Raw genomic sequence first — 24,866 nt, forward strand, 5'->3', positions numbered from 1 at the left:
CTCGCTACAGAGGTGTTCGTCTCGTGGCAATCAAACTATCAACATTGTACCTATCAGAATACAAAACAAAACTCACAAATTGAATATAATGGTTGTTTTGTTCAATATTTGGTGATCGAGCTGAGAAGATCAACTCGCTACTTGAGAACCTGGTTTACTCATGAGCAGCAGAGCGATGCTTGGGCTCAGTGTCTCTCACAAAGCCCCCTTCAGTCTCCCCCTCCCCATTGTAACGGAGATACCCAGAGTTGTTGGTCTGCTGTTGGCGTCTGTCAGTGACAATGAATGGAGCCATGTTGGTACAATCTGTGCCAACATAGAAGCCAGGTTCTTACACAGTTAATGGCTTCACCGAAGGACACTTTTTTATTCATTCATAAATCGTACAGTGACTTTGTGGCTTAAGAAGACAGAGGCGCCCATTTTTAAATGTGACACCGGCGGTCAGGGCTGCTAAATGCAGCGTTGCTATCGTCGTCACCGGCATGCGAGCAGCAGCACGCGTTGTTGGCGTCACGTTGCCGTGAGGGTTTTAGCTCAATTGGCTGTGGGGGGGGGGGGGTGGAATTATCACGCGGTTGTAATTAGATTACAGCCAGGCAGGTGAAAGTAAACCTGTCTTATCGGCGTGAGGTGGTCGTGTTGAAATTGGGATTCCTGTTTTAGTACTGCGATAACTTCTCTTTCGATTACGTTCATACAGCATCGCGCTCCTGTTTCTGAGGTTAAACCAACGATGGGAGGTGTAGAGTAAAAAGTAAAGGTGTAGCCCTGCAATTGCTTGCGCACTCCACTGCTGACATGAGGTCCTCCACGACTCCTCTGGCCAGACATTTTGGACGAGGTGGGAGCACCCGCGTTTTACGCCACCACACACGTGACCTATCGATCGACTAACCGGGTGTTTTTCATTACAAGGCCGGTGAGCCACTGGCGGCTCCTGGTGGCCTTTAGTACGGGCGCTGACGTGCGGCCCCCGACAATACCCAGACGTGAAAACACCCCATCATCATCGTGCTGGCAAACCCCAGTGGTTTCAAATGTGTGGCGGCCTTCACACTGATGATGTCATGTTGGCAAAAGTGGCCCACCTCTGAAAATGAGTGAAGAACACTGAACTAACGAGTTGTACCCATTTATACTGCTGGGTGGACAAAGGCGGTGTGGTGGGGAAGGTTAATACAATTTCAGCGTAGCTCCAACTGCCACGCCGGGAGGTGGAATTGAACCGGCGAACTCTGGATTGCAACATCCAGTACCAAAATATATCAGAATAGGTTTTTCCCCTTTCATCTGTCAACAAAACAGGTGTTAAGATGTTAAAACACCAAATTGAAACCTTTTACAAGGAATCATGTCTACATTAACCACAATGCTTGTGGTCGGTATGCAAACAAAAACAAACATACTCTGATAATATATGCAATGTACTTGAAACTGATTGGTCCACACCAAAAACATCTTTCTGTTGAGCCTCGTCTCAAACGGTGTTAGACCAGAGGACGCCAAACGGCATTTGAGACGAGGCTCGAAAGAAAGTTGTATCTGGTGTGGACCAATCAGTTTCAAAAACAATGCATATATTATCAGAGTATGTTTTTTTTTGCATTCTGACCACAAGTATTGTGGTTAACGTAGACATGATTCCTTGTAAAAGGTTCAGTTTGGTGTTTTAACATCTAAACACCTGTTTTGCTACCAGAAAAAAGGGGAAAACCTATTCTCATATTCTGGATTGCAAGTCCAGTGTGCTCACTGTAACACTCATTGTGGCAACATCCTTCAAATATAAAGCAATAATTATGATAATAAAAATTCGTAATTAAAGTATTGATCTGACTGCCTTACGTTAAAAATTATATTTGTAGAAAGTTTCTTTGAAAAAAAAAACCCTCAAGTAATGTAAATGGTAATCGGACACACTAATTATTTTTTAAAAGTAATTGCTTGGTCAGTAAAAAAATGTAGATATAACACCAAGAGGCATAGGTTTAGAAATATGCGGAAGCGCACAGTCACACTCGCTCGCGCGGCAGAACCGCAAGGGGAGGCTTCCATAAGAGCACACATGTAATTTAACGCAGCATTTTCCTATGAATATAAAACCGCTTTGCCCATGAATACGGAATGAGACGAAAAAGCTGCCTGGCTCCAAAAGTAGATTGCATTGTGTGAAAATAAAGTTGGCAATTCTGGCGAAATGTTTTTTATTTCCTGTGTATATTAATACAACTATTTATCTCTTTCAATCAGCACTCCTTTGAAATCTGCCAAAGAGAGTGAACCCACGGTGGAGGGTGAAATGGGCTGGGAGGGCATTATTACATTCGTTTTGCAGTGAACTCCAATTATTTACCCAGGCACCTGAAGTCTATAGAGCAGTGCTTCTCAACCAGTTTATGGCAGCCCCCTTCCACGCTCTGCCCTCCCCAGCTGCTTGGTTACTTAAGCCACAGTATGCAGAGAGATCACATGTCCACGCCGCTAGCGAACACGTTGTTAGTCAGGCATTAGTTTCGTGTTGTGCATCTGTGTGTTTTGTTACCACAACATGGCACTGACATTCCGTGCGCACATTCGATATTTTTCTCCTGCACAGTATCCGTGCCACAGACTGCGTCCCACCACCCGCTCCCTGAAAGGCTTTCGCATCCCCTTTGGGGGTTGTAACCTACATATGTATCCGATACAGAACTCTCGACGTATCCAAAACAGAACCCTTGTCTTATCCAATACAAAACCCTCGTCTCATCCAATACACAACCCCTGAATAATACAATACTGAACCTTCTTCTCATGCTGACATGAGAACCATCGTCTCATCCTTAAGTCAGTAGAGCGTCGCGTCGCGTCAGCGAAAGCCACAGATTTACTGCCATAGCCACTTTTACTCTCGATGTCTTTGCCCAATCGCTTGGTAGCGCAACTCCATGCCCGATAAATAGCAGTTATCCTCGTGTCGGTTATGCAAACGCGCATGTACATTACACGACTAATCGTCCACACAGATGGGAATAAAGATGTCGGACGTCGAGGGTGGAGGTCAAGAGGCAGGCGTGAACAGTCGCGGCTCGGAGCCATGAGCCAGGATGCGGGGGGGGGGCGTGGATGTGGAGGTGATGATGACCCAGGGCAGGAGGAGTGAGCGGAGGGAGAGGAGGAGCTGGAAGGTAGAGCCCAAATGAGTGGGCCAATGCCAGACAGGAGAATATTAAATCTCTCATAGCTGGAATATACACAATGAAGTGAACAATCTGATGTAATCCTGCGCGATGTTTTGTGTTCAACTTACGACATTCGGGAGCCTAACATCGTAACGGGTGGCTGAATCGATTATTCTACCTGGAATCTCAGTGGTGATGACTCTGTGCCTCTGACGCGATCATTATGAACTTATACCACATCCAGTTAATCACGGGTGGTGCCGACTCAATGTCTCTGACGTGGCCATTAAGAACCCCCCCTCCCCACCCGAGGGGAACGAACGGGCCACGTCAGTTGCTCCGGTTTAAAATCGTTATTTATGGCGGCTGAAAAACGCCTGGCGTGGCCAACAGGGGTCACTCAAGCGGTGTCCTGCGTCCCATGTCTCATCCTGTCAACGAGATCCCGCGGTGGTCGTTCCGACGCTGCGGCAAGTCGTGAACCTGCCCGGTGTCACCATCGTGAAGATCCATTCTCGCCCTCGCGATGCATGCACAGGGTCGGTCTTTTCCCAATTATGGTTGAGATTACGGTAATTCCAGGATCGCGGGTGATGCATTCCATGGAAATTCCCATCATTGCAATGTATTGCTCATGCATAGGAAAATATATTAGCATTGATCTTGCCTATATCACAAAGTACTGTATGTTTAACATGGTCAACGCATTAGCATTGCCCAATTCAACGTAATTATGTGTATGGAAAATACTTTGGTATTACCCAGTACTAATTATTGCCTTCATCGCAATGTTTTGCTCAATATTGAAGCAATATTGGTATTTCATGGGACCTCCTTTGCCAGTACCAAAATATGAGAATAGGTTTTCCCATTTTTTTCGCCAACAAAACTGGTGTTCAGATGTTAAAACACCAAACTGAAACCTTTTACAAGGAATCATGTTTGCATTAACCACAATACTCGTGGTCAGAATGCAAAACATACTCTGATGTTTTGTTGCCAGAACAAAGGGGAAACCCTATTCTCAATATTGGTATTGCCCAATGCACGGTATTACCTATACCACAAACAATTACTCAGACTGTGTGAGTGTTTAGGAAATAATATTGTGACTTCACCATATCATGTATGTCGTGTAAAGTATTGTCTATATCACAAGGTGTTCCACAGGAGAGGTAATATAATATTGGCCAATGCTCGGCTATACCCACACCATAACGTTAAGCCATTAAAGGAAATTAAAGGAAATAGGTATTTCCAATCCCTGGTATTGTCTGTATCACATGTACAGTACATGTACTGTCTATCCCTTTTGTTAATCCACTGCTAGATGAGGTCCTACCCACACCGATGTGGGTTGTGGGGGCTGTTTGACTATACTTCACTACTCTGGTCAGTGCGGATTAGTGGTGGGGAGCAGAGACGTGTGAGCACAGAAATATAATACTGCCCTCTCCTGCACACCACGCAGCGCTGCATCCCTGTGACATCCTGTTTGTGCCATTAGACCTCATTTGCCAGTACCAAAATATAATGGGTTTTCCCCAGTTTCAAGGACAATGCATATATTATCAGTGTGTTTTTGTTTGCATTTTGACCACACGTATTGTGGTTAATGCACACATGATTCCTTGTAAAAAAGTTTCAGTTTTGTTGCCAGAAAAAAGGGGAAAACCCCTATTAATATAACCTGTTTGTGCTTTGGCGGTCTCCGATCCTGACAATATCCAGGCTTCAACCAGATTAGCGTCTGCGGTCTAAATGAGATGGGCGCGCATTCTGGGTGACTTTATCATCGGAAAATGCTAGAATTAGGTCGTACATTAGTGCTGTGTTGCTTAAATCACAAGTAACACTCAATATACAAGGTATATTGATATTTGCCAATGATGTGTAGTGGATTCAACTGAGTCGCAGACGCACTCTTTGGAGGCAACACATTTATTGATACCAACACACTTAACACAAAGGGGTAGCTGCCCCTTTACCAGATAACAAGCTATGGTGGTGGACCACCAGGCTAACTACACTCGTTACACTGGGAGTAGGACCCCAGCTTGGGTCCAGGTCCACGTGTTGGTGACTTCTTCTTGGACGTAGAACGTATGTAGATCGTAGATCTTCAGATGGCAACAGCAACGCAGAACCCTGGTCCCTCTCGGGGACCCGGTTTAAATCCTCGCTGGCCGTGGCTGGCTCCGCCCTTGGCCACGACCACCTTCTCGAACCTTCTAGCAGGATCTCGCCCCGGCACGTGACCACCCCAAGCCCCCACTTGGGGCCCCTGTGTAGACCTTACCCGTCACGTGCCTTCCAGGGTCAACCAGAGTGCCATGGCCTGGGGTAACGTCATTCCATGGCTGACACTCTCACACTGCATACTGTAGGAGTCAGCACTGCACGGCACGCGTGGTGCCACTGAGCGCTATGACCCAGCGCTCACCGAGCCCCCTCTAGGGCTGGTACTACACCCACAAATACGGGGTGTCCGCGATGATAATACATCGCACGCCGTGCCTCGCTGGAGCTGCCATTACCCAGTGACATCCACGATGTCGCTACATACGTGTTGTCCACGATGTAAGTGCATCGCACGCCATGCCTCTCTAGGGCCGGCACCACAAAATGACATCCGCGATATCACTACAGATGTAGCAGGTGTTACCCGAAACGCAATGCATTGTTCAATATAGGTAATGTATTTGCACTGCCTGCATTAAATACAACCACACTAGAGCTCATATTTATTTATTTTACTACTTCACCGAAATGAATTACGATTGGTAATCCAAGATAACATATTTACGCATTGCTATGCTAAATGGGCGGTAGAGGCATTGTATGCATTACTAAACAGACACTATGATCTCCATCAGGCCAATGCCCTCAGGTAGTTATTATAGCTACCAATATGCTGGATGTATGTACATATGTACATAGATATTGTTCATTTAGTAAGGAAAGCCTCACCGAGTCTCAATGGTGCTTGTCAGGAAGGTCCTGCATTGGGATGTTTGGCCAATCTCCGTTTTCGCGAGTGTTGTATGTGTGAGGAAAAACTTATGACAGACATCATCCTGCCTCCCACTGCTGCTGATGTCCTCTGCATTACCTCCATCAGACATTATATATCCATTGCTAAATATTGTCCAGTTTTTTTTTACATTGGTATTGAAATGCAATTAATGACAGTTTGATGTAAATTATGTGGCACAATTCATTTGTACCCTTAAATGAGATTAACCGTCACAGTTTAAACGTTGCGGTGAATAGTAGCGCCTCTAAAGGCTGCTGTAGAGGGAAGAAGAAAAAGTGGAGCCCTACAATTTACCTGCTGTTGGTGGAGGGGTCTCCATTGGCCTACTCTTCCATGCTGGACGTACGTGCCACCTGCCGATCGACTACCTCGGGGGAACCCGTTTACATTGCCGGGTGGATAGAGGGAGTGGACTGTAAGCCACTTTCCCATTTAAAACGAAAACACAACCGTTCATACAACACACGTGCTTGGATGCGTCCATCACAAAAGCTTAAGAATCGATATGTATCGATGGACTCAGTGCAGAGTTCCACCTCCTCCGAATGCATATGCGACCTGGATAAAAACAGATAATATTAAGACTCTTGTCAATTAGGCTATAGAAACGAATGTATTATTCACCTTACATAGCATGGGGTGAAGTTAAAACATTTAATCCGTCTACTTGCCACCGTGATTGTGGTCACGTGGGCCCCGTGTCACTGACCCTCTACGAGTGAGGAGCAGCAGCTATAATAATAATTAAACCATACGCAACAGACACAGTCATTAATTTATTTATCTTTCTCACCAGCTCGGTTTTAGCAACCAGGATAATCTGCCCACGGATAATCGAGAATCTAAACGTTGTGCTAACAACCGAGAAAATATCGACTCTTATCACGATGTATATCGTTTGTGCTCAAGACTCGGATACCGCAATCCATTCTCTGATCATACGGATACATCATGCACCACACGGACGCTCAGCCGAGGCAGGTCATTGGGGTCATCACCTGGTGGGCCGTACCACCGGTTGTCTCTTCAGCGGGGGTGCTCTCATATTTGCTATACAGTCAGTATTTGCTTCATCAATAGCCTGTTCTGTGTGTGTCACTGTTGGGGATAAGGAATGTCTCAACAGAGCACCCCCTGGTCTCATTCGCTCACGGCAGTGCGTGCCGTGAATGTTACCTAACATGATTCATAGCCTGTCAGCGGCACTTACACATAGCTTACTGGTCATTATTATTATGCCGCCTTCAGAATGCCGCTTATGCATAGCCTACAATTTAACGGTAGCAGTCATTTGCCGGGATAGGAATGTGGAATTTCCACCACCGTATTTTAATGGCTGCCAATGGAGATTAGCAATTCCCTGCGGTGTTGTTTGAGCAGGGGGGTGACTATGACTTTGATAGCAGAGTCAAAGACAAAGATCCCCCGTGTAGCCTTAGGAGACTGTTAGGGCAAATGCTGTTAGCGAGCACCTATGAAGGCCGGCATGCCACACGAGGAGGGGATGAACACCACCACGCCCGGCCGCCTTTGTCTCCCCAGAGGCGAAATTTACACATCGCATCGGGTACTCATTTGAGGCTGAGTCGACATAGTCCAGGACCGGTTCAGATAATAATCGTCAGAGGTGTTGGCCGTGCGCGGAAATAATCTAACTCGCAGGGTTCATAGAACAGCGTGCTAACCGCGACATTACGCTCCCCATAGCAGGGTATACACACACAAACAGTTGACAAAGGTCCCATGCTTAGCCATATGTCGAGCTGCAGAAAAGTCTGTTAGTGAGCACCTATGAAGGTCCGTTTCGGCACTCGATTGGGAGGTGGGTGCGACGAGCGATATGCACGCATGCTTGACGATATTAACACAACTGCTATGATAATAAATGTGCTTTATGTTGAGTCAGCCTAGGGGAAGCTCGGGCCAGATGTGTTGTTGTATATAGAGAATTGTCATTAAACACGCGTAATATTTAACCTCTTTGTCGATCCACTGCAGGATGAGGGCCTCCACACACCGTGTGGACCGTGGGAGTTGTATGACCTGGCCAGTGCGGGTTGGTGAATATTGGGAGCACAGAAGTAGGGTACAACATTTGACTTTTTTGTCCTGTTGTCTGATGACCAGCACGTAGCCCAGCCCGTAGCCCAGCCCACGCAGTCACCTATAACAACCTGGCATGCATGGTGGTGGCCACCCATACATCCAAGCACTTTCTAGGCTCGACACCGACTTGGCTTGTGACCTCTGACGAGCACGGGTGCATCATGGGAGACTTGATCACAAGCTCAATACACTGTACAAAACAAAAACAAATATCTCCCGTATAGACTTAAGATACTGGAGGCAAGTGCTCTGAGCGAGCAGCACTTGTGAAGGCCGACACGGCACACAAGGGGGTTGGTGGCCAACACCACGCCCGGCCGCCTTTGTCTTCCTAGTGACGATGTTAACACACTGAGTCAACGTACGAGAGGCCTAGGACCGGTGTTGGCTGTGTGCAGGAATCGAACTCGGGTCGCCCAGTTCGTATATGTTAATTAACAGTTTCATTTATTTGGTATAGCCCTGTGAGCCATTCGGCTCTTGAATCGGGTGCAACCGCAACAAACAGAAAAACAAAAACATGAACAAGAAAACATCTTAAAGTGACTATGCGCAAACAGAAAAATCCAGGAAAAAAAGTATATACTGCCAGTGACTTGCATGCGAGACAGACCGACCTGTTATTGCTCGATAAATGCTCTCTCTCTAGCCCTGTGCCAAACGTGGCATGTCTTGGGCTCAAACTCCCTCCTTCCCTTCTGATCTTTAGCTTTATTCTTAATTTCACTCAACAGCTCCTACCCTTCAAATTATGAACAATTTTTTTTATTTTACCAGGTAAGGCCCACTTAGCTATATCGCTCTTTTTCAGAAGCGGCCTGGCCATACATGATAGCTCAACTTAGTGGCTTATCACGTGGAAATGTATTGCAGCCAAACACTCCAAATGCATGTTTCTTATTGTAAAGGAAACAATTCTGAGGACCCGGAGAAAAATCCACACGACCACAGGGAGAGAGCCATACAAACTCCAATTATACAGCATGTGTCAGGGTCGAAATCGTACCCACGACCTCCTGTATACCTGGCAAGGTAGTTAACATTTCATAGCCACCGTGGCGTCCATGATCCCCTGAGCACCCTCTCCTCTTTCCCAACAAACCGGAACCTTTCCACGACATCCTTCATTAAGCTTGCAACTTTGAGAACGTGCCCATTCCACATTTCTTGTAGTTTAGTTTGTTTCAACAGGGAACTTCTGAACCGATTTCGACTTTCTTAGGTCTCATCAACATTGCGTGATACAATGCCAGAAGTTACAACCTTCTGATATGCATTGGTTTAGAAGGGCCCATAGGTATGATGGACTGAAACACAATGTCAGTAATAACTATGGACGTGTTATAAGACATGTGGATATAATTAATACAGCATACACACAATGTTATGTTCATGAACACTCAGCACATAGTGAACAGATCAAATATGGGAATGTATATTCACGAACAATTTGCATACATGCATACACAAAGACACAACATGTACAGGTACATGTCATGCAACACATAGATAGACGTATCCACAGTTACGTTATGCAAACAAATACAAGATCCCCCGTATATAGACTTTAACAGACTGTTGTGGAGAGTGCTGTTAGCGAGCACCTATGAAAGCTGATACGGCACATGAGGTGGTGGGATGGCCAACACTACACCCGGCCGCCTTTGTTTCCCAATTTCTGATGTTTACACACTGCACAATAAATTGTACGTACAAAGTGAACTAAGTTTACAAAAGGCGTAAAAAGTGTATGCATTCACATTACCATGCATACAACAAAGACACGGACTCTCTATATAGCCGACACATAATGCTAGGGAAAGTGCATACATACACATACATTACATATATCAACATGAATTACATTATCTCCATATATAAAAGGCAAAGTTGTGATTATGTGTGTCTGTTCAAAATGTTTAGCGTACTTCCCGACATGCAACAAACTTGAAATTTGCCATGTGTGTACTTTCCAGACTGTACACCATGCAAAATTATAAAAAATACACTTGTTTTTTTTTTGGGGGGGGGGGGCTCAATAATACATATCTTTTTTGCACGGCAAGTGAGCTGTGACGTCAAATCTGTCACGTGACCCGCGCATGTGGAAGCTTAACGCATTGTAGTGTAATGGTTAGCGCGCTGCGCTATGAACCCGGCGAACCGAGTTCGATTCCCGCTCACGGCCACCACCGGTGACGATTATTTGAACTACTCCTGTGCCTCCCTCCCCTAGGTCGACTCCGAGTAACTGCTGTGGTGTGTGAACATCGCCCACTGGGGAGACAAAGGCGGCCGGGTGTCGTGAATCCAAATCCCGGGCGAAGCCGGGAAGTAAAGCTAGTCTAGTATAAAGCACAATACCGGTTTGTTTCCCACTCGCTACTGATGTTCGCCGTCACCGTGGGATAGAACTTAGGTAGCTGGGACGCCGCTCGACAGATCGGCACACAGACTATGAATACAGAGATTACAATCACAACAAAGAGAACATTCCAAAGTCAGAACGTGCAGTACGGAGGTTTGTGCCGGATGGCTGATGACTCAGAGGCTGTCTGGGGTCAATTACAGAGTTAATAATTAACAGTGGAACTCTCACGCCCGGTGTGTGCGTGACGCGCGATATTGAATTGTCTTGTACTGTGATGGTATGTCGCCTGCACTGTGATGGGCTGGTGCATTGTGATGTTCCAGGTTATACTGTGATGTACTGTCACTGATGTGCCATCTTGCACTGTGATTGTCCGTTTTGTTGTATTGTGCTGTAATGTACTCTGATGATCTGTGCTGTACTGTGTTGTGTTATCAATGGTGTACTGTGTTATAATTTAGTGCAATGGTATGACAATATTATATGTTGTACGGTGACGTTTATACAATACACAAATCAGCATTGTATGTTCTGTGTTGCAGTATGTCAATTTAGTGTAATGTCATGCGTTTGCACTGCGTACTCTGTGAATGTGGACTGTTCTGTGTGCTGCAATCTGGTACTTTTTGTACTGTGGTGTGTATGCTGTGTGTACTGTGATACAGTACGATGGAAATTATGTGTATCTCCATACATACTGTGATGTCGCGCTGTGGAATATCATGTTCACTATTATTGTGTACTGTGTGTACTGCGTGCTGTATGCTGTCGCATTTTTAGGTTGGCATATTGTCATGCACACTGTGTACACTGCGCTATGAGTACTGTTATAGTAAATCATGCTTACCCCGAGCTCTCATTACTCTGATAGTGCGTTGTCTTTGAACTGTGCGCCTTTTGGCGTCATTTGGTCGATCACCATATGAGACTAGGCTCTAATAAAAGCTGTCTCTGGTGTGGACCAATGAGTTTCAAGGACAATGCATAAATAATCATAGTATTGTTTTTGTTTGCATTTTGAATGAAAGTATTGTGGTTAATGTTAACATGATTCCTTGCAAAAGGAGTCAGTTTTGTTGGCAAAAAAAGGGAAACCCTATTAGTATACTGTAATAGTGCTCAGTGTCAATTGTTGTGTATTTAGTACGTACTATTCTTGACTGCTTTGTCTACTGTTATGTAGTGCTGCTAAATGTGCACTGTGCTGGTTGTGTAGAGCTGTAATGTGTCTACAACAGTACACGCATCGACACTGTACGTACTGTGAATACTTATGGAAGGCGTATTGTCTGCTTATTCACATAGATGTTTATATTATTGACGGCACTCAGGATGACTTTGTGTTATGTATTATATATGGTTTGGCGTCCACTCAGGACCCATATCCCACAGAGAACAGGAGGATGATCCGTGCCGACACAACATCTGGCAGTTTACCAGCACTGGTGCAAGTGAGCCTGACTCTACCGATGAGGCACTGAATGTCAAAACCTTTCCAGAGTTGTTGTTTGCGTTGAACCAATTCCGCTGTACGATGATGCACTGCAAAGAGGCAGCTTTGCTGACGGGATGTGTAAAAACACGTTGTGTGTGTGTTGATATGTGGAGGAAGAGACGTGTGTATTGTGCGGCGCTGTGATCCAAGTGACTCACCCCGCAGTGTGCTGAACGCAGCCTTGATGCGCATCTCTGCAGCCTGTTCTGGGCTGAGTATCTGAAGGTTACACACAACCAATGCAATAACCGCATAGATTGTAGACGACACTGCCCTCCTTACACAACTCGGCAATCAGAGCAAACACTCCGCAACCTCTACGACGGGACGCGTTAATCCAGTAGGCATCAAAACAAGGGGCGCAGTGTTAGTAGCTTGAGCGTTAAAGCGGTCGTGATGTGGTTTCTTTGAGAGCGGTTTATAGGAATTATAACATGCAGCGTATGGCTTTTGCGTACGAATGGTGTATGTATGCAATCGCATATATCTGTACCATTACATGTACCGTGAACACGAGTGCATCTCTGTGTGTGTATACCAACATACTACATGCGTGAGCGTGTGTTTAATATGCCATGTATGTCTGCGCCTTTTAGCAGCACAAGCTACAGACTGTACACTTTGTTTGTGGTGTTTATGAGTGTATGCGTTCAAAGCCGTGTAATTGCCTGCGATAAGACATCTCGTTAGCTCTGAACCGAGTGCATGCGTCCAGACATCCGGACAGACCTGTGTTCATGCATACTCAACACTATCTACACGTTCGCATGTATTTCAGAATGTAATTAAGATAAGGCTTGTTGTGCATTACAGCGTGGGGTAAACCTGCATGTGAGCGCATGTGTTAAAATCCATTACTGAAGATGAGACAGATGACCTGTGTGTGTTTACATATACAAGGCACAATAGCACACACACACACCCATGTAAGTGCATGGATTAAACAATTGCATGTGCTCTAAGTGGGGAAGGGTGGTGCAGTGGTCAGTGCACTGAATTACGAACCCAAGTGAGAGTTATATTCCCATGCACGGGTATGATTTGGAGCGAGCGAATATCTGAATCGGTCCTGGACCTCATCTAGGTCAACTCAGCCTCAAAACTATTGCCTGTGCGGTGTGTAAAAGATCAAAACTGGGGAGACAAATGCGGCCGGGCGTGGTGTTGGCCACACCCCCACACAGCACTTGTCCTCACAGTATTAATGTCTATACGGTGGATCTTTGTCTTTGTATAAGACGTATGTAACATCACATACATACATATATTGGAAAAAAATAAAATATTTTGAATGAACGTAGATATGTGTACGCATTTATAAACACTTGTCTCTGTGTGTATAATTGTGCATACAAAACATAATCATACCTTCTGTATATGGATGCACGCATTCATTAGTAGCTAAGAGGTCAGCTGTGTATGCATGCATGCCAGTATATAACACCATACCTACAAATGAGTGTATGCGCTTAACAATACTTAAAAACAGACTTTATCTACGCATGTATATAGGTTGACTCAGCATTTAATGACTACCCGGTGCGATGTGTATAAACCATCAGCATTGGGGAGACAAAGGCGGTCGGGTGTGGTGGTGCACCCCGCCCCACCCCCGCTCGTGTGTCGTGCCGGCCTTAATGGTGCTCGCTAACAGACAGCACTCGCCCCAACAGCCTACCTACATATGGGATGTGCTATGTCAATACATGCTAAGGACATTCATTATTTGTGTTACGCATTTGGGCAATACCAGACACCAAACAGACTGTGCATTGCTGGCCCGCGATCAGTGTACACGGCGTGTAGGATCAGCTTACCTTCATATGAGTGCATGAATTCAGGAGCGGCGAACAGCACGGCCGCGTTCCTCCTCCTCCTCCCCCCGCGGTGCTCCGTGCCTGTCCGGTACGAGGCTCTTCAGCCGCACCAGCGGGGTCCTCTCCGCGCTGTAATCTTCTCTGAACGCGTGCGGAATTATAGCCAGAGCTGCTGTGCTGTTCGGCGGGATGCAGCAGCAGCAGCAAATTATGATGATGTCGGTGAGGATGCTGGTGATTTTGGTGTTCGCCTTGGCAGACAGACAGGTCCTGCTTGAAGTCATGGAGCACATGTGCGCGCACCTGGACGGTCGGCAGTCAAAACAAAACAAGAGACCGTCATAGCAAACGGTGATCTCTCTCTCGCCCCGAACGCTCGCTTAGTCTCACACTCTCACACATGAGCTCATTTCAACTGGGCGCGAATGCAAGAGGGAGGGAGAGAGGGATGGGAGGGGGAGGGAGCGTGGTGTCAGAGAGCGAGAGGGAGGTGGGGAGGAGAGTGAGTGTGTCTGTGTGCGTGGTGCAGGCCACCCACCCCCTCGTGTGCCGTGCCGGCCTTCTTCATAGGTGCTCACGAACATCACTTTCTCCAACAGTCTGGTAAAGACGATATAGGGGGGATCTTTGTCTTTGCGTTGGCCACCCACCCACTCGTGTGCCGTGTCGGCCTTAGTAGGTGCTCGCTAACAGCACTTGCCCCAACAGTCTGTTTAAATCTATAGGGGGGATCTTTTTATTTGTGTGCGTGAGAGCATGTGACATAGGGGGAGTGTGTGTGTGAGAGAGAGAGAGTGTCACATCAGTGGGAGATGGAGAGAGGCACCGAGTCAGTGTGAGAGGCAGCTTCTCTCTGAGTGCGTCGAGGTGAGGGAGGCCATCAGGGTGAGAGTGTGAGATTGTGAGCAAGTGTGAATAACGGTGAGTGTCATAGTTGGAGGGGCAGAGAGTGTGAGAGGAGTTGTGGTGTGAGTGCAGGTGAGAATGTATGGGGAGCGGTAGTGCAGCGGTTAGCGCGTAGCGCTACGAACCAGTCGGACCGAGTTCAATTCCCGCTCACGGTCAACAATATTGACGATTATCTGAAACGGTCCTGGACCTTCCCTCGGTCGACTCAGCCTCCTATGAGGATCTGGTGCGGAGTGTAAACATCGCCATTAAGGAGACAAAGGCGACCGAGCATGGTGTTGGCCACCCACTCCCTCGTTTGCCGTACCGGCCTTCATAGATGCTCGCTAACAGCACTTGTCCCAACAGTCTGATTAAGACTATACCGGTATATTTGTATTTGTTAGTAGTGAATGTCGGCTGTTATAACCGTATGTGAGAGAGTGAGACAGAATCTATGCGTATGAGTGCCGCTTGCTAAAAGTCTGTTTAGGCTATACGGGGGACCTTTGTCTTTGTAGGTCTGTATATTCCATTACGGTGGTAGCGTAAGAGTTAGTGTACTGCTACCTGTGTTCGATTCCCAGCAACAGCTAACATCAGTGGTGACGAGCGTGTGAAAATGGGCGATTCATTATCTGTACTGGATGGTGTGTGTGGGAGGATGACTTCTCTGTATGACAGCGGATAGAAGTGTTTGTGTGTTATTAAGAGTGTGTGTACGTGCATTTGTGTCTGAAAGATTATACATTATATGTGTGTGAGTGGGAGAGATTCTGAGAATGAATGTGTGCTCTGCGTTCTTTGTGCATGAGTAGGATACCATGTGTGTGTATATATAGAGGAGATGAACATAATAGTATGTAGAGGTGCATAGGTGAGAGTCTATGAACCCATAGACTCTCACCTGGGCTTCAACTGGTGTGGTGTGTAATAATCATAATTGGGGAGACAAAGGCGGCCGGGCGTGGTGCTAGCCACCAACCCCTTCGTGTGCAATTCCGGCCTTTATAGGTGCTACTCGCTAACAGCACTTTCTCCATAAATGCCATGTATGTATATTTAATTTCATTCGCTCCGTACGTAGCCAACCCTGCTCATCGGAGGTGCAGGGGAAAGACAGCAAACTAAAACACAAAAGCAGTTCTATACAAATGAGTTGTGATAATTGGGATCTTTGTCTTTTTGTGTTTATATGACAGAGAAGAGAACGAGTGAGTGCAACCACGAGGTGAGAGGATCAAGCCAGCAGCGGATCAGCAGCGAGCCCTGCCAGCAAAGCCCGCAGCCGGCAACTAAGAGGAGTTGTCATTTTCCCCATTCGCGTACTCCGGGCATTAACGCAACCGTGTGCTAAATGCGCCTTGACACTGTGTATTACCCCGCAAGGCTGCACCACTTACGGCCTGACGCAAGCCAATTCATCTCCTCCTTGCCCTTGATAATGTAGACCGAGACGCAGCCTAATCCGCCCGCGTTGATAAGGGCGCGCGGACCGGGTAGCGAGGAACGTGTGTGGTTGGCACGGCACGCACATGGCGGGCGGTGGGACGGGAGGTGCCGGCGGGCGGTGTTTGGGGCGGCGGGGCGCACGCGTGGAGTTGCGGCTTGCCGAGGAATTGCTGCCCAACCCCGCGTCTCCCTCCATCCCGACCCCACGGCTGTGAGACGACGTGGAAATTAATGGAATGTACTGCCCGCGGGGTGTCCCTCACGGCTCGGAGGGATTATAATGGCCATGTCAGATGTGCTGAGCCAGTGCCGCCGAGATGCCGGGGACCAACGTGGAATTCAGCTACCCTGTGATTAAATCATTTTGTCAATTGTAGCAGTGCGTTTATATATTTTTTTTATCCCTGAAAAGCTCAACTGTAGGTATATATTAGCATAACTCAGATTTGATATATACTCTGTTCTTCCTCATATACACGTACAAATATTTGCTTAAGTCTATCAGCCTATTACGCGTCTTTCCTGTCCAATGTCATTAAACCACTTTTGTTGAAGCAAGCAAAACCCTGGACCGGTTTTGACCTTCCAGGTGCTCCTGTCAATAACATTTGTAATCCAGCAGTATTTGTTAAATGAGCCTGACTGCTGATGAGACCCAGAAGGTCTCAACCGGTACAGAGTTGGATTGCTTAAACAAATTCTGCTTGTTGGTTTGGAGAGCCAATAGGCTGATGGACTAAAGCGAATATATATTGCTTACTTAAATATTTAACCCTTTCTACAGCAACACAATCAGTCTGCAGACTTTGTTTTCGGAATATCATGATAAACGTAATTTCGGGTCAATTTTTTTGAAGTGTATTGTTGTGCATTTATCAGGCCATTGTGGTTGCGCACATGGCCTGTAATCCAGCACTGTGGGGGGAGGGGCATTGAGGTTAGGTGGAACACCCAAATTGTTCAACTTTCTCCATACCCGTGGCTTTCCAGAAGAAGGCGTCACAGCAAATGCGTTTCCATCTGCATGGGATAGAGTGTCGCTCTCTCACAAGCGTGGGGTTTCTCCGAGTGCTCCGGTTTCCTCCCCCACATAAACACACATTAATGGCCGACAGCACCTTAATATACAAAGCACGGCAGAACTTGGGGGAGGGGGATTGGCACCGGCTCGATGCGTGGCTGCTGCTGCCTTCCCACTCGTCTGTAGTTCCTCCGCCTGCCGCCTTTGAGTCGTCCTCTCTCTCTATTCTAGAGCGAGCGACTACGATGTGACGGTGGTGGCGCGCGACAAGTTAGCATACTTATTATTGCCAACTAATACACGAATAGCCATTACAAAGATGTGTCTTTTTTTACTCAATATGCTTTACCTAGAATTGATTGTTAGAAGCTACTGGACATCTGTGAAACAATAGCTTTATAGCTCATCGGATTCCTCCACTATGAATAAAGTCTTATTTCGGAGTATCAGAGCAGGAAATGCCGCCACCGTTCAACTCTATGGTGAATTGACCACTGCGGCCGTATTCATATAACAATTATTTTCATAATCATATTGATTCACAGCCCTTTGTCAAATTCACTGACGAAGGCCTCTCCACGCCTCATCGTTTGACCATACTTAACCAATCTGGTAAGTTGCGGTTTGGTGAAATGGTGGGTAGGTGGGTGGCTCATTAACCTATATACCACTCGCCAAGGATGTTAGCCAGTCGTGGTCGGGAATTGATTACAGATTGGTTGCAGGGTTTCACTGTGCAGTGCACTAACCGCTGCGCCACCGCTCCACCCCGTGAGGCCTTTTGAATTGACTTCCGAAGTAGTTCTGCAGTGTCATGTTCCAGTGCCATTCTTCGATACCACATGAATCGCTGTCCATTAACATTTCCTCTGCCTCTGGAAACACATGAGGTGGTACGCCTGTAAATAATATTATAATTAACACCCACAGGAAGTTATGCATGCATATTAATTGGCAAAGCCCATAGTGTGTGTATGCATGTAATTTGACTCATTACAACAAACGCAATAACAGCGTAGGAGAGCCAGTAGAGTACGAAAGAAGTTCAACATACAGTACATCCATACGGAATAACAATACAGTCATTAATCGGGCCGTGCTGACTGGCGCAAAGCAAGTTACCCCCCCCCCCAGGGGCTTAAGTAGGAGTTGACAGTTTCTCACTCGGAGCCATAATTCTTGGGCGATGCAACCCCGTGCATTGCAAGAGTGATCTCCGAGCAGATAGGATGCGTGCTCTCCTCCCTGGAGCACAGAGAACCAGCCCCGGAGCAGAGGCTCTGCAATATTAAAGAACGCGGAGGCGCTCTCCGTGGTGCTGAACAACCGGCGTTTCACTCCGTGCGTCCGCAGTGGATCAACGTTGCGGCGGTTGTCAGCTAATTATTTGCCGTGCTGCACGGAGGAATCGCGTAATTGTACACGGGTGCTTGATTTCTTCGCGTGCCATGTGAACGCACATTACCCCCCCCCCCCCCTCTGAATTCCCTCGCTTATTAATGTGCCGATGATAAATCACTATTGTTTTCTAATGATTTTCATATTTCTTCATTATAATTAATTACTAAATGTATGCGTTTCGTTTTTGTGTACCCGATACATGTGAAGCTGTTTGTATCGCGACCTATCTAACCATGGTTGTAACTAATATCTATACTATACAACATCTGTATTGTCAAAGAACGCCCATGCAAATAACCCGAGCAGCTTATTTGACCCTTCCTGCTTAATAACTTAAAGATATCTGTTGTCATTGCGGTTGGTATTGTTGTTCATGCTGTGTTATCTTCGTCTCACTGTTTGATGTTAGGATACTGTTTGCGGTGGTCAACGTTCTAAGAGATGCACTTTGCTAGAGTGATGCGAGGTAATGTGACTAATAATATTTTTTTTGGGATGGAGCGCTGCTGCAGCGGTTAGCACACTTGTACACGGAACCCGGTGACCTTCAGTCACGTTATCTGCCATGGCTAACACCAGTGGTGAGTGATATCTAAACTAGGCCTGGGCGCCCCATTCACCAAACAATACCGACCAGTGTGTTGAAGTACGGTCAAACAACCCTATGACTGATACAGCATGGGAAAAGCCTTCATCCAACAGTGAATTGGCATAGGATTAAACGTAGTAGCATTAATAATAATGCTTTACGCAGGAAAGCTTCGTTGGGTCAAATTTCACTTTTTTCAGAAGGGTCCAGTATTGGGGTGTTTGGCCAATGCCATAAATGGCTCGGTCGCTTCTGAAAAAGAAGCTAATGACTCAGTAGGCCTTACATGGTAATACAAAATAGATTAGTTTAATTTGTATACATTTTTCAGTGATTTGTTTACGTTCCCTACACTTTACACTATCGTATTTTTGTAGTTTTTGTTGGTGTAACGTTCTGACCTGCCCCTACTGGACAGCTGTGAAAAAGAGCAGTATAGCTCATCGGATTCCTCGAGTATGAATACATATCCTGATTCTAATTGTGAGTGTTTCGCACTTTGGGAGGAAACCAGAGTAACCGGAGAAAACCCATGCATATGATCGTGTTCCCAGTATACCACTTACCACTGATATTCCCTGGCATTTACTATACCCATAAGTGTATGTGTGTATGTTGAACTTTTACTACCGTACGTAGCCAACCATGAACCGTTTATTATATAATTCGCCACTGATGTTAGACCTCCATCTAACAGTGGATAGATCGTGGCTTGTGATAATGACGACGAATGTGGTTCATTTGTGCCAGGCATTTTCTCATTTGGTTGTTTTGCTGCGCTCGTGTTTACGGTGCTCGTGTTTAAAGACACTCGGAGATTTCGTGGCATTCAGAGGAATCATACTCTTAGGTGTTTTCGGTAAAGTCACGTAGGTAAAACATCAAAATTAATAAAAAATAAAATAAAACAAAAATCACGACGTTTCGGAGGCAACACAAGTCTCCGTCATCAGGTGGGACCGTCACAGCCGGATTAGCTGCATCACTTGATGCAGCTAATCTTTTATTTTTTATTAATTTTGATGTTTTACCTACGTGACTTTACCGAAAAAACCTAAGAGTATGAATCCTTGCAGTCACGAAAGCTTCAAATCTAGAATTCAGAGGAATCTTCTGCAGTGACGAGTTGGGCGGTTTCTGGGTGCATCACCCTTCACAGTCAACAACTGGTAGCACCATGGATAAGCACGGACCTCGCAGAGTAAACACGTTGTGTGATTATGCTGCTGCGTTGGCAGTGGTGCAAACATAAACAACCCAACACATTCGTCAGTATCAACATTCTGTAACCTTAAGAGGAAAACAAATATCATAGGCGACGTTTTGGGACATGGCCCTTTTTCATGACATATAGACATATAATCCGACGAGCTAGGTTGCATACAACGATTTGGATACTGTTTAAAAGTAATGTAGAATTTCCATGCTCGGCTCAGGACCACCATTCAAACATTTATATATTTAGCGCCCTGATGAGGACTCCCTCTTGTATTTCCTCTTGGACCGATGTCCTGATGATGTCTGACGAAAGTCTCAAGCAAAACGCTGTTTCTCCCATCGCGAGAGTTGGTCGTGAGAATCGCCCTTTTCTGCCTTCCGATTTGCACATATGACTCGGTTAATTTGGCGGACTGCGTCGGGTGGTGGAGAGTTCTTAATGGCACAGATTTGTCTGGCTCATTACACGTGGCTTTACCCAAAAATGTATTCGATTTATAACCGTATCCAGATGCGATCATATTTGCACACTGTATACAACCACGGGTTGTTGTTGATGTTGTTGTTTGTACTCCCATCTAACCACTGTCCTGCTTAATAGAATCATAATAAGGCCCCTATTGACAAATTGTCGTTGTTCCTGTGTGCATTTTGAATGGCGCGTTGAGATATCGGTCGCATTCCAGCTTTTAAATGAATGCACATTATAACCCACCCCCCCCCCCGCCGTGTGCTGTGTTCTCACATATGGGGTCTCCATTAAGACGTCGGAGAAATGACTCGGCTTATTCGAGTAAACACTTATTCATATAAATTGAGGACAATTTTACCATTTTCCCAAAGAGCAATTGTTTCTCTTCGCCAGTCACGATTCGGCGCTGTGAGCTGTGATTCGCGCCTCGTTTCCTCGCAGTAGGGTCCTGATTTCCATTGCAATCTGGTGGAATCTGTCACTCGTAACTAATACAAACTCCAAATCCCAATCGCTGCTTCCTGAATGCATTTTACTCGACGTCGTGCAAAGGACCATGCACACGTTTATACCGTTCCTGAGTAGAATGAGGTCGTTTTATCGCCACGGTGGCGAGATGTTACCTACCTCGCCTGGTATACAGGAGGTCGTGGGTTCGATCCAGACCCCTGACGATGGCTGTATATTTGGAATTTGCGTGTCTCTCTTCCTGTGGTTGCGTGGATTTTTTCCAGGTCCTCCGGTTTTTCCCTCCACATTTAGAATTATGCGCTTTGACTATTTGGCTGCCATACATTTCCACGTGATAAGCCACTTCGTTGAGCTATCATGTGTGGCCAGATCGCTTCTGAAAAGAGCTATATAGCTTCGTGGGCCTCACCTGGTAAAATAAAAAATATATAATTTAGTTCAGTTTTGGGCAGGACATATACACATATTATACATCCACCTGTTTTTCCGAACCACGTTACGGCAATCAAATAGTCAGCACTTATTCAAACATCAAAGTGAACTCGTTAATGGAATTAGCCAAAACAAACATCTCCGTGTAGCAAGGTCCTCCTGAAAAAGAGAGCCGAGAGGCTCGGTGAAGGGGTTTGCTGGCTAAATATTTGGCTTTGTTAAAAGGGGCATTAGAGCGAAAATAGTTATGTAAGCAAAGTATTAGGCTCATCGTTCTTTCAGCCACTTTTTCCTTGAATGCAAGTAAGTGTCAACTCGCCCACGTTAGCCTGTCGTGCTCATTGAGCGCATAGCGGGTTGATCCGGTCCAATTATCACTGTAGGCCACATGAAGCCAAACACTGGCTAATGGTACCGCGTGGGTAGTTCCAGTTGTGTACCACGGCTCTCTGTAGCGCGTGCTGTTTGGCGCGATGACTGATGTTTCACTCCACGTGCTGGGAGCTTCGTCAGCTACCGGATTGAGCAGCTCAGTTAGCGAAGAGCTTCCCGGCCCCAACAGGCAATGCAGGACCGACCCTCCTGACAAAATATTCGCGAGACTCAGTGAGGCTTTCTCATAGAAAATAAATTGCATTAATATAATAATAATAAGGGGTTTTCCCCTTTTTTCTGGCAACAAAACTGAAACCTTTTTTACAAGGAATCATTTGTGCATTAACCACAATACTTGTGGTCAGAATGCAAACAAAAAACACTCTGATAATATTTGCATTGTCCTTGAAACGGATTGGTCCGGACCAGAGACGGCTTTCTTTTGAGCCTCGTCTCAATTGGTGCTTGACCAGAGGACGCCAAAAGGCGTACAGCTCAAAGACACTGCACTATCAAAGTAATGAGGGCTCGGGGTAAGCATCTACATCATTAGACCTCCTCTGCCCTATAATTATATTTTGGTACTGGCAAAGGAGGTCCAATGATATAAATTGCATTGTTAGTAATAATTTGTGTGTTTTGTGAGCAGGGAGCCACTTATACTTCGATGCGAACGAATGTGACACGTGTTCGTGTGCTTTTGCACGTGCTCTCTTTGTCACGCACGCAGTGCGGGTTCTGGTTCCGAGCGGACTTGACGTGGCGCTGTCCTTGTCCTCAGACAGCTCCGCTGGTTCCTTCACAGCGCGGTTATGCACGTACAGTATTGATTGGAGCTAATTGGAATTTTATAACTCGCATTGATTTTTTTTTATAAACGCCACAGCTGAAATGCATTATTATGTTGTTATTATAAGTGTTATGATAATGGGGTGGAGCGGTGAAGCAGTGGTGAGCGCACGGCCTGAGTTCAGTTCCCAGCCACGGATGACATCATCAGTGACGAGTGGTTATCAGAAGTGATTTTGCCCTCTCTGTGGCCCCGTCACCAGCCCACATTGACCAGCGTAGTGAAGTATGGTCAAACAACCCTCACGACTAACGCAGCATGGGGAGGTGTGCATTCAGCAGTGGATTTTTTCATTATCATTCATCGAAGAAAATCTAACTGAGTCTCCTGACTCTTTTCAGGAGGGTTCTGCAATGATATGTTTGGTCAATTCACTTCTTGAGTGTTTGGCTTACAGGAGAACGAAACCGGAGACCCTGGAGAAAACCCAAGCATTGAGGGGTGACCCAGCACTGGAATCCCATGGCCAGTTCGCAGCCCTATAGATTGACATCGGGGTGTAAATGATAATGTAAAAAAACTGATATAACAATGCTGTTATAATTCTGCAAACCACACAACTAACCGTAAATAGATATTTAAAAAAAACAAATATTGTACCTACATACCAATAATTGGTCACATAAATATATTTGCACAAATCGTGTGTGCCTTCAGTCGTGGCTGTGAATCATGATGTCTAAATGTATACAAAGACAAAGATACCCCCTATATCATTAACAGACTGTTGGGGCAAGGGCTGTTAGCGAGCACCTATGAAGGCCAGCACGATATACGAAGGGGTGGGTGACCAGCACCACGCCCGACCGCCTTTGTCTCCCCAGATGGGATGTTTACACACCACACCAGGTACTCATTTGAGGCTGAATCGACCTAGAGGAGGATCCGGACTGATTCAGATAATCGTCACTAGTGTTGGCCGCGAGCAGGACTCACACTTGGGTTGCCGGGTTCGCAAAGTGCATGTGGTACTACAATAGACGCATCACGCCGTTCTCCTGCTGCCTCTCCGCTCCGTACCACTATACGGCATTGTCTCTCATGATAGAATTACCTGTCAAGAAGAAATTAACTGCGTATAACCTTTCTTAAATTCTAAGATCGGCCGAGACAAGATTTTAATAATGTTGTAGCTTTCACGCGGAATTGAGTTCATTTATTATATTCCAAAAATGATACCCGGCCCGTCACGAACACGCTCACTGCTAGGAGGGTGGGAGGGTGGAAGGGTGAAAGGGTGGGAGGGTGAGAGGGTGGGAGGGTGAGAGGGCGGGAAGGTGAGAGGGCGGGAAGGTGAGAGGGTGAGAGGGTGGGAGGGTGAGAGGGTTGGAGGGTGAAAAGGGTGAGAGGGTAGGAGGGTGAGAGGGTGAGAGGGTGAGAGGGTGAGAGGGTGAGAGGGTGAGAGGGTGAGAGGGTGAGAGGGTGAGAGGGTGAGAGGGTGAGAGGGTGAGAGGGTGAGAGGGTGAGAGGGTGAGAGGGTAGGAGGGTGGGAGGGTGAGAGGGTGGGAGGGTGAGAGGGTAGGAGGGTGGGAGGGTGAGAAGGTAGGAGGGTGGGAGGGTGAGAGGGTGGGAGGGTGAGAGGGTTGGAGGGTGAAAAGGGTGAGAGGGTAGGAGGGTGGGAGGGTGAGAGGGTGAGAGGGTGGGAGGGTGAGAGAATGGAAGGGTGGGAGGGTGAGAGGGTGGGAGGGTGAGAGGGTGGGAGGGTGG

General features: G+C 46.4%; 1 protein-coding gene across 1 annotated transcript in view; it reads right to left on the minus strand.

Moving 5' to 3' along the window:
* The window catches only part of LOC133354887 (neuropilin and tolloid-like protein 2), an 82,123-nt gene extending 67,733 nt beyond the window's left edge, over nt 1-14,390 (minus strand). The window contains exons 1-2 of the mRNA XM_061572039.1: nt 13,991-14,390; nt 12,332-12,392 (exon numbers count right to left, since the gene is read on the minus strand). Of these exons, the coding sequence (XP_061428023.1) occupies nt 12,332-12,392; nt 13,991-13,996 (67 nt within the window). The 5' untranslated portion in view covers nt 13,997-14,390. The remainder of the gene's footprint in view (nt 1-12,331; nt 12,393-13,990) is intronic.
* Nucleotides 14,391-24,866: the final 10,476 nt, after the last annotated feature.

The sequence above is a fragment of the Lethenteron reissneri genome, chromosome 49 (assembly GCF_015708825.2).
Source record: "Lethenteron reissneri isolate LAM-NWPU_2019-01 chromosome 49, ASM1570882v1, whole genome shotgun sequence".
In the NCBI taxonomy this organism is placed as follows: Eukaryota; Metazoa; Chordata; class Hyperoartia; order Petromyzontiformes; family Petromyzontidae; genus Lethenteron; species Lethenteron reissneri.